This window comes from Anser cygnoides, chromosome 27, assembly GCF_040182565.1.
Source record: "Anser cygnoides isolate HZ-2024a breed goose chromosome 27, Taihu_goose_T2T_genome, whole genome shotgun sequence".
Classification (NCBI taxonomy): Eukaryota; Metazoa; Chordata; class Aves; order Anseriformes; family Anatidae; genus Anser; species Anser cygnoides.
The window spans coordinates 4,185,005-4,197,521 of NC_089899.1; the positions used below are offsets into that span (position 1 = coordinate 4,185,005).

The 12,517-nt window shown below is 46.9% G+C and overlaps 1 protein-coding gene across 8 annotated transcripts in view; it reads right to left on the minus strand.

The window, feature by feature from the left end:
- The window catches only part of LOC106045680 (excitatory amino acid transporter 1-like), a 40,328-nt gene extending 30,095 nt beyond the window's left edge, over positions 1-10,233 (minus strand). For 3 of the 8 annotated variants that reach the window (XM_013196294.3, XM_013196295.3, XM_013196293.3), the window contains exon 1: positions 9,987-10,232. In XM_013196294.3, coding sequence (XP_013051748.2) covers positions 9,987-10,094 — 108 coding nt within the window. In that variant the 5' untranslated portion in view covers positions 10,095-10,232. Of the gene's footprint in view, positions 1-9,986 lie in introns of all 8 variants that reach the window. The other 5 variants (XM_013196299.3, XM_013196298.3, XM_013196297.3 and 2 more) reach the window with 2 other exon arrangements.
- Between the last annotated feature and the right edge of the window lie 2,284 nt (positions 10,234-12,517).

Consider the following 12,517-nt stretch of genomic DNA (forward strand, 5'->3'; position numbering starts at 1 on the left):
ACCAGCCCTGTCTGTGTAAGCAGGGCCTCAGAGATCCAGACACACCTCTGTGGTTTGTCCAGATCGGCCCGAGGGGATGGACATGTGTCTGTGCCTCAGCCAAATAGCTGTAATTTCCCAGTGGTGTGTTAGGCGAGTCACAAGGCAAGAATCCATTCACTGAGTGTGCAAAGGAAATACGTTAGCAATGCAGCCTGTCAGTGAGCCAAACTCTGCTTTCAAGGAAGCAGGCGCTGTCTTTACTCATCTCACTACAAGAAGGACATGGAGGTGCTGGCGCGTGCCCAAAGAAGAGCAACGAAGCTGGTGAAGGGTCTACAGAACAAGTCTTATGAGGGGTGGCTGAGGGAGCTGGGGTTGTTTAACTTGAAGAAGAGAAGGCTCAGGAGAGACCTTATTGTACTTTACAGTTACCTTAAAGGAGGTTGTAGCGAGGTGGGGATTGGGCTCTTCTCCCAAGCACCAAGTGGTAGGACAAGAGGAAATGGTCCGAAGTTGTACCAGGGAAGGTTTAGGGTTGATATTGGGAGAAATTTATTTACTGAAAGGGTTGTGCAGCACTGGAACAGGCTGCCCAGGGAACTGGCTGAGTCACCATCCCTGGAGGTTTTCAAGAAATGTGGAGATGTAGAACTTAGTAGCACGGTTTAGTGGTGCATCTATAGTAATGCATGATGCCAAGTCAATTTGAAGGTGTGCGAACCACATAGTCAGTGCTGGCTTCTGGATGGGGTAAAGTGAAGAATTATCACCAAAATACAAGCCCAAGGTTCCAACAGCACTTCTGTTTCTATTCCTCAACTCACAGGGGGATGCATTGGTTGTTACCTGCTGGCAGACTTCTCCCTGTTTCAGGTGGCACCAGCGCAGGGGCTTTGCTGTGTGCCCCAGCTTCAGTACACACCAGCGGCAGCGCATTGTGGCTGCAGCCAGAACTTGCCACGGAGTGTGATTTATCCAGCAGGGAGAAGATCAAAGCCTCAGTGTCAGGCTCGTCTGGCAGAGTCCTGGAAGTGAAATCCCCAAGCCCTCTGTCCCCATTGGATTCTGTGGGAAGGGGAGAGCTAAACCTCCTCAGCCCCCTGCTACAGAGAGCAGCTCCCAACACCCACTGGCTTCCTTCCAGAAAAAGACAGACATCAATCAGGAGGGTGATTAGGTGGGATTTTGCTGGATGGGCCATTTGGAGCCTAGGGTCTTGACTAATTCTATCACTCTCCCTTGTTTCAACTTCCTCCATCTGCCAAATCAGCACGGACACAGGCCGTTGCTACATCAGGGGGCAAGGACACACTGTCTGCACCAGACAAATTGTTTGGTCTTCATGTGACTCAGTTGCTCATTTGTAAATGGAGGAAACAGCGCTAGTTTTCCTATTGAAGGATACAGAAGTTCAGTGAGGTCTCAGGTCATGTGAGTGTCAGCCGGGGACTGGAAACCCTAGCCCTGTACTCCGCAAAGTTTCAGTTATCTTTTCAGCAAAACACATATTGGAATGTGAGATTTTTTTTTTTCCCCCGAAATAAATGTCTCTGGTTTTGTGGCATAGACTCCAGCGTTCTGCCTGCACTACGCACCCAAAGTGTTCCTGCAGAAATGTGGATGAGAGCCAGTCCAGCAGCAGAGGGAAAAGGAGGCAGGCTGTGTAAGCGCAGCCTTGTGCACAGCTCATCTCCGCTCCTTCTGCTGGTTCACGGCCATCGGCTGCCGGTGGGGTGGTCCTGGAGGAAGGACATCCCTTAGTGCGCCTGCCCCTGCTTCTCCCAGTGGCTTAGCCAGCAGCTTTATTACAGATGGGTACCTGACTCCGCTGTTAGCTGTCTGCTGCAGGCTTGGGTGATCAGCGGCAGTCAGAAGAGTGCTCTTTGCATGGACAGTGCATTTCTGACACTACCCAGCGAGGGGCAGAGCTGCCACGCACTTGGCCATCTCTCAACAGCTGCATTTTTTTTTTTTTTTTTCCCTGAACCTACTTCAGGGAGAAATGGTTGACTAGGGGTGGATAATTGCCCGTTTCCACCCTCTATGCCTGCAGTTCAGCTTGGCTCCTAGGGTCTGTAGTAATTCCTACCCAGTTTCTTAAACCCCAGGTTAATACCTCTAAGCCTTCTTTAGCCCTAAACTCACAGTGATTACTGCCTTAAAACTTCTCTTTCACCAATTTCCTCAACGTTTCATTTTGACTTTTACCTACAGCAGTTTCCAGACACCTTCAAGTTATAAAGTAGGACACGGAGCCGCAATCTGAAGCTACGGAGGAGGTGAAGAGCTCTGCTCCCTCAGGACAGTGGCCCTGGTAGAGGGCAGAGCCTTCCCAGGGTGGAGCAATTCCTTGGGGAACAAACCCCACAATGAGATAAGACCCTGAGACTCGCCTCTTCCTGTGAGTGCCAGGCACGCTTCATCAGCCACATCGCACAGAGGCCATGTGATACTGCAAGTTATCAACAGCAGGTAAAAGGGAAACTCTCAATGGCAGCCTTGTGAGACGCAATGAGAAAAGACGAGACCACGGCTCCTCGTGGCACTGAGTTACCGAGGGCCTTCTAACGCCGTCCTTGTGCAGCCATTTGAGAGCGAAGATAAAGAAAGGGCTTGTTGAGAAACAGCCTGGAACAGCTTTTCCAAATCACCTCCCTTGTGATTTTCTCCGTAAAGTGCCTTTCAAACTGATTTATGCTAATCTCACAATCAGACTAAAAATGTCATGTAGGGACAGGGCAGTTTGTTTAACACCCACTCCCGCTTTAACACAACCTCAGTCTCTGTCTCTGTGCAACTTGGAAAGACCTCAGTCCTAAACGAGTGAAGTTCTGGGGAAAGGACTCTTGAGACAGATTTTTACACAGGGTTTATGTCTCTCTGAAAAAGGTTTGCAGGCCCAGCAGAATGACTGCATCTTTATTACCTCTTTGTTTTTAAGTGAGACATTGATTACCTATTTGATCTTTAAAAAGCAGAACACCTAAAGATGGACGTAAAGTGTTGATTCCCAATGTAATGATAAGGAAAGCCCCACATGTGAATCTCTGTTAAAATGCAGTCCTGACGTATTTGGGTTGCTGTATGCAACTTGGATGAAGCATTGAGACTGCAGGATCAGGTTGGGAAACAACAAAAACCGAAAGAACAGCAGATGGCTGTGTCTACTAGCCCATAGGTTCCCTACTTTACAATCAGCATTTATTGCTTTAGCCTTTTGAAAGAGCTCAATCTCTCTGAACTGCTGCGAAAAACACATTAAGGAGCATGCTGCAGTGAATCACTGGGGTGTGTGCACCCTTGTCACCTGAACGTGCTGATGACTGGGAGGATGTCCGTGAACAGCCCTTACCTAGACCTGTCAGAGGAATGCGGGTGGTTTCTGCTGGAGTGTTAGAAAACCCAGTTGCTAATATTCCCAGTGGCTAATTGCCATGGGGAAAGATGTGATTTTCTTATATGTTAAGCAATCTTTCAACTCTTCCTTTCCTGGATTTTGCAATTCTGTGGTCTGGTTCCCCTTGTTACAGTAACCTTACTTTGGGGGCTGGGATTAATTTTCTATCTTGCACTGCTCACTTGGCCCAGGGAGCGTAGTCCAGCCATGACCTTCATTCGAAGTTAGCAGAGTTTCTGCAAATGAACCTCCTTTTCTGTTTCACAGAGCTGCTCAAATAATGGAATTTCCTTCCTATGGGAAATACCAATATTTCAACATTTATTTTTGCCCTATTTTGAAGCAAAAAGTCAAAACTCAAACTCTTGCAACACACGACGTTCAGAAAAATTCTAGCAGAAATGTAAAGAAACATTTTGGCTTGGATCAGGCTGATGTAAATCTGCTCCCACTTGAGCTGTAATGTTTCTTCATGCGAGTGCCTCTCATGAGCATATTTTTACCTTGTAGGATAGACTGCAGCTCTCACGTTACACTGCAGCATGCCCTGTCGTGGAGCTGCTGTGGTGCCTCGTCCTTGATGCAGCCTCGAGGATGAGCAAAGGCCAAGGAGAACAGGGCCAGAAGGGCTAAAAGAGATGTGGTGCAGTTCTTGCTGGCAGGACATTCTGGTTAGAATTTCTGATGGCCAGCAAAGAAAGTGACAACCAAAAATTGATATTTCTGATGAGAAAAAATTCTCACCGCCGATTTTTGACTGGGTTTCAACTGATGAGCGAGACAAACTTTTCTGAACTTCTGACATATCTGATAGTCAGAAGTGTGGCCATTTTCTCCTTGGTTCTGCTGAGAGTACATGGGATTGAGAGGTTTCAGCTATGCTAAATGTCAGTTTATGCTCCCTGCTCCTCCCAGGCACACAGGGAACACGTGCTGCACACTTGCAAGGGCAGTTCTGCTTCAGGAGGCTGTGTCATTTGTTCCATGCCATTTTTCACAAACCTCAGTATATCACTACATACAGCCCCTGTCATTGTGAGCTGCAAATGCCTAAGCTGGTGGTGATGTCTGAAGTCCTAAGCCCAGCATTTTGTCAAACTTTTCCACCATCTTTACTGATATTTCCACTGGAATCTCCTGCTCTATCCCCAGTATGTTCCCTAGTGGAAACTCACCTGAATTCCCCACCCCACCTCCCGCTCCCCAGTGGGGAGGAATAGTTGCTTATTGAGAACTGTCTTTTCATTTCTTCTCTTCCAGAAGCAGACTGCCCTTTTCCTTCCTAACACCGCTCTGCCTCCTGCAGCCTCTGCCTGGCTGTGCTTTGTATGGCATGAACAGCTTCCCCAGTTCTCATGCTTTCAAGTTTTACAGGTCTTTCCCTATTCACTGTTGCCATTTTTGTGTGCAGTAGTTGAGTTTCAGCAAGGATGCCATCAGCTGCCTCATTGTATATTAGCACTGATCTTGGATTCTTTGTTAGGATGGCTGGAAAAAGCACTTTTTCCTTCTGCAGCAGATCAGTCACAAAAAGCAAAGTACCAGAGCTGTCTCTTCTATGCTCTACTGGCATTTTAATTGTTAACCAGCTGTACACACACTATGTTTCTTTTTGTAGTAGGCAGTTCCCTCATAGTCACTTACTCATAGGTTTTGACAGCTGAATTGTGGATGTGCTGAGTTTCTCTGGCTGCTCTAGGGACACGTGCACTGCAACCTCACCTGTGAATTGGCAGCAGGTAGAAGCATTTCTCAGAACTCCATTTTCATACAGTTTTTGAAGGACTATGAAACATCCTGCCAGCATGAGAGATGGCATCACTCCTAGGGACTGCTCTTAGAGAAAAAAAAAATATTTCTTATTGAAACTGTCACGTGCAAATTGGTTCAATAAGAATATTTCCTGCTGTGGAGAAAGGTAGTATTCAAAACTTGAGCTATCCAGCACAAGATGGATGTGCCTTGTCACAGCTGCTCTTGGAGCAGCCAGGACAGGTATGAGAACCTTTCCCTGTCCTTTTCTCCACAACTTTATTTCTGACAACAGCTATCTAGCACAGCAAGAGGCAATTCAGACAGGCAGGATAGCTGAATGCCCATACTAGCATGAGATGAATGTGACCTGTTCTTATCCCTTCATCTCCTGCCTTGTCTGGTTTCACTACATTTCTTCTGAGGGGTGCATTTCAAACAGTGAGGCTCAAATCTAGCATGTTTTCTTCCACAGTTCAGGGTCTTTTCTGGGGGCATTAACATGTTCAGAGTCTTTCTCACTTTGCCCTTTCTCTCCCCAGCAGCCCCTTCCTGCTCCCCTTCCCCAGCCTCCCCACCGATACAGCTGGGTGACAATGGGGTGACAAAGAATGGCTGGGGAGAAGAGAATCCCACACAACTTCTGGATAAGATTTGGGTACTCGGGAAACAGGTTGTTAGGTTGGCAGCAGCTGCTCTGGAACGGTCTCTGGCTTGAGGGATGTGAGCAGGTCCCTGGGTCCTGGGAAGTCACGGAGGGGGAAATATAATCGTCAGTGGAGGGTGATGGCAGCCCATAGGACAGCCACGGTAGCAGGAAGGCCAAAACTGAAACAGCTGTTGGGTTGAGAGAAAGCTGCAGACCTGCACGTGGGGTACACCATCCTGTCTGACTGCGAGTTCTGCGCAGCCAAATAATACAAAAATTGTGAACAATGTTTCTTGGCAGGAGCAGCAGTCCACTGAACAGTAGTGGACACAGTTATTCTCAGTATGGTCTGTCTCTCTGGATGAGAAACTGTGATACAGCACCTTCATGTGCACCCTGCTCCATCTTAACAGCCTGAAATGCCTCAACTGGTGATTCAGTACTTCAGGGGAATGGCTTTCATGGCCTTCCGACAACAGCATGTGACTTCTGGGCATCCTGTATCAGTGAGTTGTACAAGCTGGAAAATGTCAAAAAACCTCACTGATAATTCAAGTAGCTTGGTCCGATGCTACTGTGGGTTAAGCCTGCCTTCTCTGAGCTGGGAAAACAGGATGGAAATACTTCTGCTGCTCCGATGATATATTTGTCCAAATTTAACTTGGCCCATTTTCTCTGGTATTCTCCACATGGTATTACCATTGGCATTATGCTCTTCTCCATTAGTTCCCAACGCTGTATATATGTATATTACAAGGACAAAAGGGACCATTTGTGATCATCTAGTCTGACCTCCTTTTTCAGGACAGGAATAGTCCTGTGTTAATTAATTTTCTTTTAAGTAGAATATACTATTTAGAAAAATTTCTGAACCTGCATTACTCCTTTCTGGTGGTGATGAATTCACCACAATTCCAGGCAAATTATATAAGCCTGGGTCTACCTGACCCTTGAAATTATGCATGATAATTTGGAAAAAGCAGTCAGCTGCTGCTGTAAATGAGCTGAACTGAACTTAATGCTAATACTAACACTGCCATTACCACACCAAGCGCCTGTAGCATACCTTAAACAACGTTTGCATGTGGACATGCAAATCTGATTTCACAATTTGCTTTCCTTTAGGAATTTATCCAAACATTCACTAGCTTTCCTGAAGGAGAATTCAAAACTACAGGATTTCAGAGAAAACAGAGCTGTATGGCAATTCTACACCCTTGGCTTTCCTTCACTGAATTGCAGAATCCCCTAAAACCAGCTACTTTCAACCACTCCTGACGGACTTGGTCTTTCATTCCCACCGGTTCTCTCTAGGAAAATCACACTCTACCTATCTCTTCTTCAGAGACTTTTTTTTTCACTCTTTTTACGACACCCTTCTGTCATGTTTCTTACGCTCGTAATTTTGACAAAATGCCTGTTTACCTTGGGGTACAGCCCTGCTCTAACACTCAATACTTTGAAGTATTCCAGAAGAAGGTATAGCCGTCTCCAGAACTGGTGTCTTGGTGACCACTTTTCCCCACTCAGGGCTGCAGAAGTGTCTGGTGGGCACCCATCACCCAGCCTGGCGGTGTGGATTTGTTGTCTGGGTCTTCCTGGAACAAGCAGGGAGCACTTGACCTGCACGTACAGCACTGGGCTTAGAATCACAGAATCATTTAGGTCAGAAAAGACCTCTAGGATCATCAAGTCCAACCATTAACCTAGCACTGCCAGGCCTACCACTAAACCATATCGCTGAGCACCACATCTACACATCTTTTGAAGACCTCCAGGGATGGCGACCCAACTAATTCCATGGGCTGCCTGTTGCAATGCCTCACAACCTTTCAGTGAAGAATTTTTCCTAATACCCAACCTAAACCTCCCCCGGCACAACTTGAGGTCATTTCCTCTTGCCTTACCACTTGTTGCTTGGGAGAAGAGACTGACCTCCACCCTGCTACAGCCTCCTTTGAGGTAGTTGTTCTTCCTGTCCCCTATCACAGATCATAAAGCAGAAGGGTGGAGCGGTGGCCCTGATGCCTGTGGGTGTCAGGTTGGGCTCAGGCGAGCACACAGAGCCCAAATTGTAGCACAGAGAAGCTCGGAGTGGTGCTGGCTGCACGCTGTCAACAGAGGCAATGCAAACTGTCTCACAGCTCATTACAGAAACTGAGCCAAAGGGAAGGCACGTTCCCAGCTTATCAGGCCACCTCCTCTGTGAGCTCTCTGATCTACTTTTCAAGTGATTGTTCCTGACCTAGGAGAAGCCCCTGAGAAATCTCACAGTTCATAGCCTGCAGCTAAATGGGCATCAGCAAGCAGCCACGGTGGGGAGGCGGGAGCCTGGCGCGCGCAGCCTGCCTACCCGGCTGGAAAATTCCACTCCTCTTCATCACTGCAGACCATGCTCGGGTGCTTAGGAAGCAAGCCCTGCCAGCGGTGTGTTTATCTGCTTGCCCGGCTGCTGCTCTGCTTTGCTGCTGTGAATTGTGTCCCATTTGCCAGGACACCTGCACTATCTGCTCAGCCCTCTTTTAGTACGGTGATAAGAAGTGGCTACGAAACAGCATCCTGCTTCCTTTGCTCTGTTTCATTGTATTTTTTTAGCACGGCTGACAGTCAATAGAGGGTAGCACAAAGGGTGAGGCTCTGGAGTAAGGATGCCAGCAGAACCAGCTTCTCCTCCAGCCCTGGCCAAGCTGTGCACAAGAACCCAGCTCCTTGATGCTTCCTCTCCTGGCACCTCTGCTATGTGAGCAGCTACGGACATCCCCGCCCCAGCCCAACCTGACGCCTGCTAAATCTGCGTAGAATTGGTCAAATGACTTGCAACGGTGTCTTCTTACTTCTGACTATCAAACCATGAATCCTAAAGGAATCCTAATAAATATTAGAACATTTAGCCCTCCAGTACTGAAGGAATGCCGACTGGCCGAGGATCGGAAAGGTTTCAAGTGCTCCCAGCCCCCGTCTCTCCCTGCCACACTTCCGTACAACTTTCCCCCCCTCTCCCTTTTTAATGCTCGCACACTCCCACCCACAGACATGCTCCTACCTTCCGGATTTGCAGCTGTGCTTGCTGCAGGGATGTTTAATCCCCTGTTAGGAGGCGAGAAAAGCCTGCAAGTGTCTGGGCGGAAAGCCTCGTGTTACAATGTCACTGAGGTCACCAGCAGACACCCATTAGTAACCAATGGGAATAAATCCCATGGGAATTAGGCAGCTGTAATTCCTGGAAACTAGGCTTTGCGCTTCGAACGTACTAGTGGTGGATTCCTTTCAATACTAAGCACTGAAATACCACGGAAGGCATCTCAGAAGCCTACACATATAAACAGCAAAGCAAGAAATAAACATTATTCAGACTTTTTCCTGTAACATTCCTAAAACTTGCAGCCTCTCGCTTGCTAGTGGCCTCAAAGCACCCTGCTGCTTGTGATCACTGGAGGCACAAGGAAATGCAGAGCGAGTGTCTCTACAATCACCCAAGAGACCAAACAAGCACCTTGCAGCGCTAACATGCTCTTGGCGCTGACAAGGGTAGTGAGGTGCAAGCAGGACGCACACTCTGAAGGATTTTACTTAGGTACTCAGTAACAAGGTTGTTTACTAATGCTTCATTTCCATGAGACGCTTTCCCTTAGTCGGGTTTTTAGATGCATATATGTGTTTTATCCACATGCTTAAAATAATGCCTCAAAAAACAGTCAGTGGGGGAGGTCTGTTAGCACTTTCCAGGTCAGTTATTTTAAAATAAGATATCAGAAGAGGGACAGAAATTTGAAGAAGTGATGCTTGCTCAGTCTAACCAACATTTCCAGGCAACTAGCACATAACATAATTCTCAAGTTCTGGTTAAAGTGCATGTCTTACATAGCTGTGGCAGAAAATGTAAAAGGGGGAACAGGAGTGAGTGAGGTGACATGCTCGATGACCTGCCTTTACTTACAAGAAGCCCAAAAGCAAAGCTGCTTCTCAAAGATCGCAGGTGTGTGAGCTTCATGGATTTGTATGCATTTTATCAGATAAACAAATTGTATTAGATATATCCCATATCCTCATCACCCATTCCTGTGACAATGGGAAATGGTACAGAATATCTGAAAACCAGAAAAAAGAAGTCCTCTCCAAGTTTAGGATCGCCTCTGTGGATAACAAAGTCTTGATGCAAAATCGATCAGCACACTGATTATTACTTTTACAAGGTTCTCACCATACCTGCATGCAGTAGACCTGAAGCGAAGAATCTGGAAGGCTTGGGAGGCAGCAGGGAGCCCAAGTTCGCTCAGGGGCCAGCCTCTGCCTGCTGAGGCCAAATGACAGCATCTGCAAACTCCCAGCTGCAGAGGAAAGCCAGGCACTGAGCTATCGAAGATGGAAAGAAATCCTTTGGAGAGGAGCAGTTATCCCCAAGCCCTGCACAGCGTCACATCCGTGGCTCGCTCCTTATTCCTTCTTGTGACTTTGACTTCTGCCGGCCTCCAGGAGCAAGGCTGCGCTGTTGCCCTCCCAGCCGGGCTGGGAGCCAGGGTCGGCACGAGCTGCAGTGGAAGGAACGCGGCTGTCTCCCCGGCTGAGCATCATGCACAGATAGCGGCATAGCGAGAGCAGACGGCTGGCAGGGCTCAGACCCCGTCCGCTTGCTGCCGGGAGACGTTGGGCAAGGGCTAGGGAGGGAAGCAAGATCTGCTGGAGGGGAGAAGCAGGAAGGAGCCAGGAGGCCTGAAATCAGCTTTAGTAACACTGAGAGCTGAGGGAGACAGCTTGTCCTGGGGAGAGAAGTGACTGCAAGTCACAGTGATAATAATGCTGTCTGATATTAATGATGAACCATTTGCAAAGTCAGAACAGAGGAGGCCCTTCTCAGAGCACACAGACATGCATGGGGGTCCCTGGAAAGTGACCAGACAAGCTCTTTCCTGAGCCCTGAACACCGCAGCCTTGACCTGCAGCACTGGGACCAGCTCCCTGCTGGCCCAGGATGACCCAGCAGCAGGACAGAGCTGCTCAGCACCTGGCTGCTCCTGCATGGGAACATTCAGCTGATGCTACATGGTGTGTTGCACATACAGCCCGTGTACCAATGCGTGAAGGTGTTGCTCATGTTGCTTTCAAGAGATTGACTACTCACTGTCTACTGATACTTCTACAGAATCTCAGGGGGCACCACAGCTCGGAGGAGGAAGTTGGGCAAGATGTGAAAAAGTCATAAAGAGCCTGGAAGAGCTTCTGCATGATTTTGCAACACACTGGACTAGCTACAGCCTGTCCCTATACTGCAAAATCTTGTATTAAGAGAGAAGTTAAGGACTCATATGTTCTTTTGTACAATATAGTCTTCAAGAGCTTCATCAGACAGTACAGAAGCAACTAGAGAAAGAAGCATAGGAGATAAAGATGACTCAAGTATTACCCAAACTCACAACAAAATTGACTAACTCAAAGGAGAAACACAAACACTTAATTACACTGCAGTTATACCCAAACTTTCAGTTCTCATTTTATTTTAGTCTGTAATTGACCGTTTAAATTGCTCATAATATCTGAACAGAAATAAGTGTAAAACATTCACAAGGCTTCTGGCAGTTCTGCGAAGTGTCTCACGCCTATGGCTTTGTGCAGCTAGGCCACACAAGCAGGTGTATCCAGTGTGCTGGGGAATGCACACAGATTCGTCTCCCTGAAAGAAGCGGTCTTCCACAGCATTGCCATGGTTCTCCGGAAATCCTAGGTGTGATGACAGTGTCCAGGCTATGTTTATTTAGGCTCATTAATTCAACCGATCAAGAAGAGCTTAAGACATGACTTGAAGTAGTCAAGTGCCATCAGAAGACATAAAGAGAGGGCATATTAATTTAAAACAAATACAGGATAAAATTCTACAGCTGGGAGCTGAAGCTAGAAATATCCAGACTAGATGCAGCCCTTTAAGGCAACAATTTTTAATAACTATCACATGCCAGAGTATCAGAAAATTCCTTTAATTCAGCATGCTTTATGCCGGAATTGGATATCTCCTTTCAAGGCTATGTTCTGATTCAATCATGAAGCTCACTGCAGACAAAACGAGAAAAATTATTTTGCTATACAGGAGGCCAATGCGGATAATGTCATTTTTGCCTTTAGAAGCTATGAATTGTACTAAATGTCATGTGTCTAGATCTAACAGAACACCTGAGTGCCGTGAGAGAACTTGGGAATCACCAGAGAAATTACAAAAAGTCAGTGGACGCAATCGAGCTCAAATTTACCACTGGTAATTCCTAGAATGGACCTTCTAGAAAGGTCTTATGGTCTGCTAGGACATCAGTGGAGACAGGCAGCAGCTCTGGCCTCCAGCTGTGTCCTGTGCAGCAGCATAAGCACTGGCTTTGCAGCCAGCAGCCACAGCACAAACTCCTGTGCACAGTATCACAGACTGCTGCATGCATAAATGCTTCTCAGCAAATGTTTTTTTTTTACTAACTTTAGCAAGAATGGTCATTTCTATATCTTCCAAGAATCATTACCTTAGGAAAACACAAGAATAGTCTAAGTTGCCAGCGCTGTTTCAACAGAGAAATCAACATTACTTTAATGTGACTTTGAAAACAGCTTTATAGATATACATATATTTTCTGCTACAATAAGAACTATCTTACTGCTTTGTTCATAAGCAGCTATAAATCTACCTCTTCCAGACTGAAGTTTGGAAGTGCCCACTTACTCTGTGATGAATGCATTCACCAGAGCTACAGAAAGTCTGAACA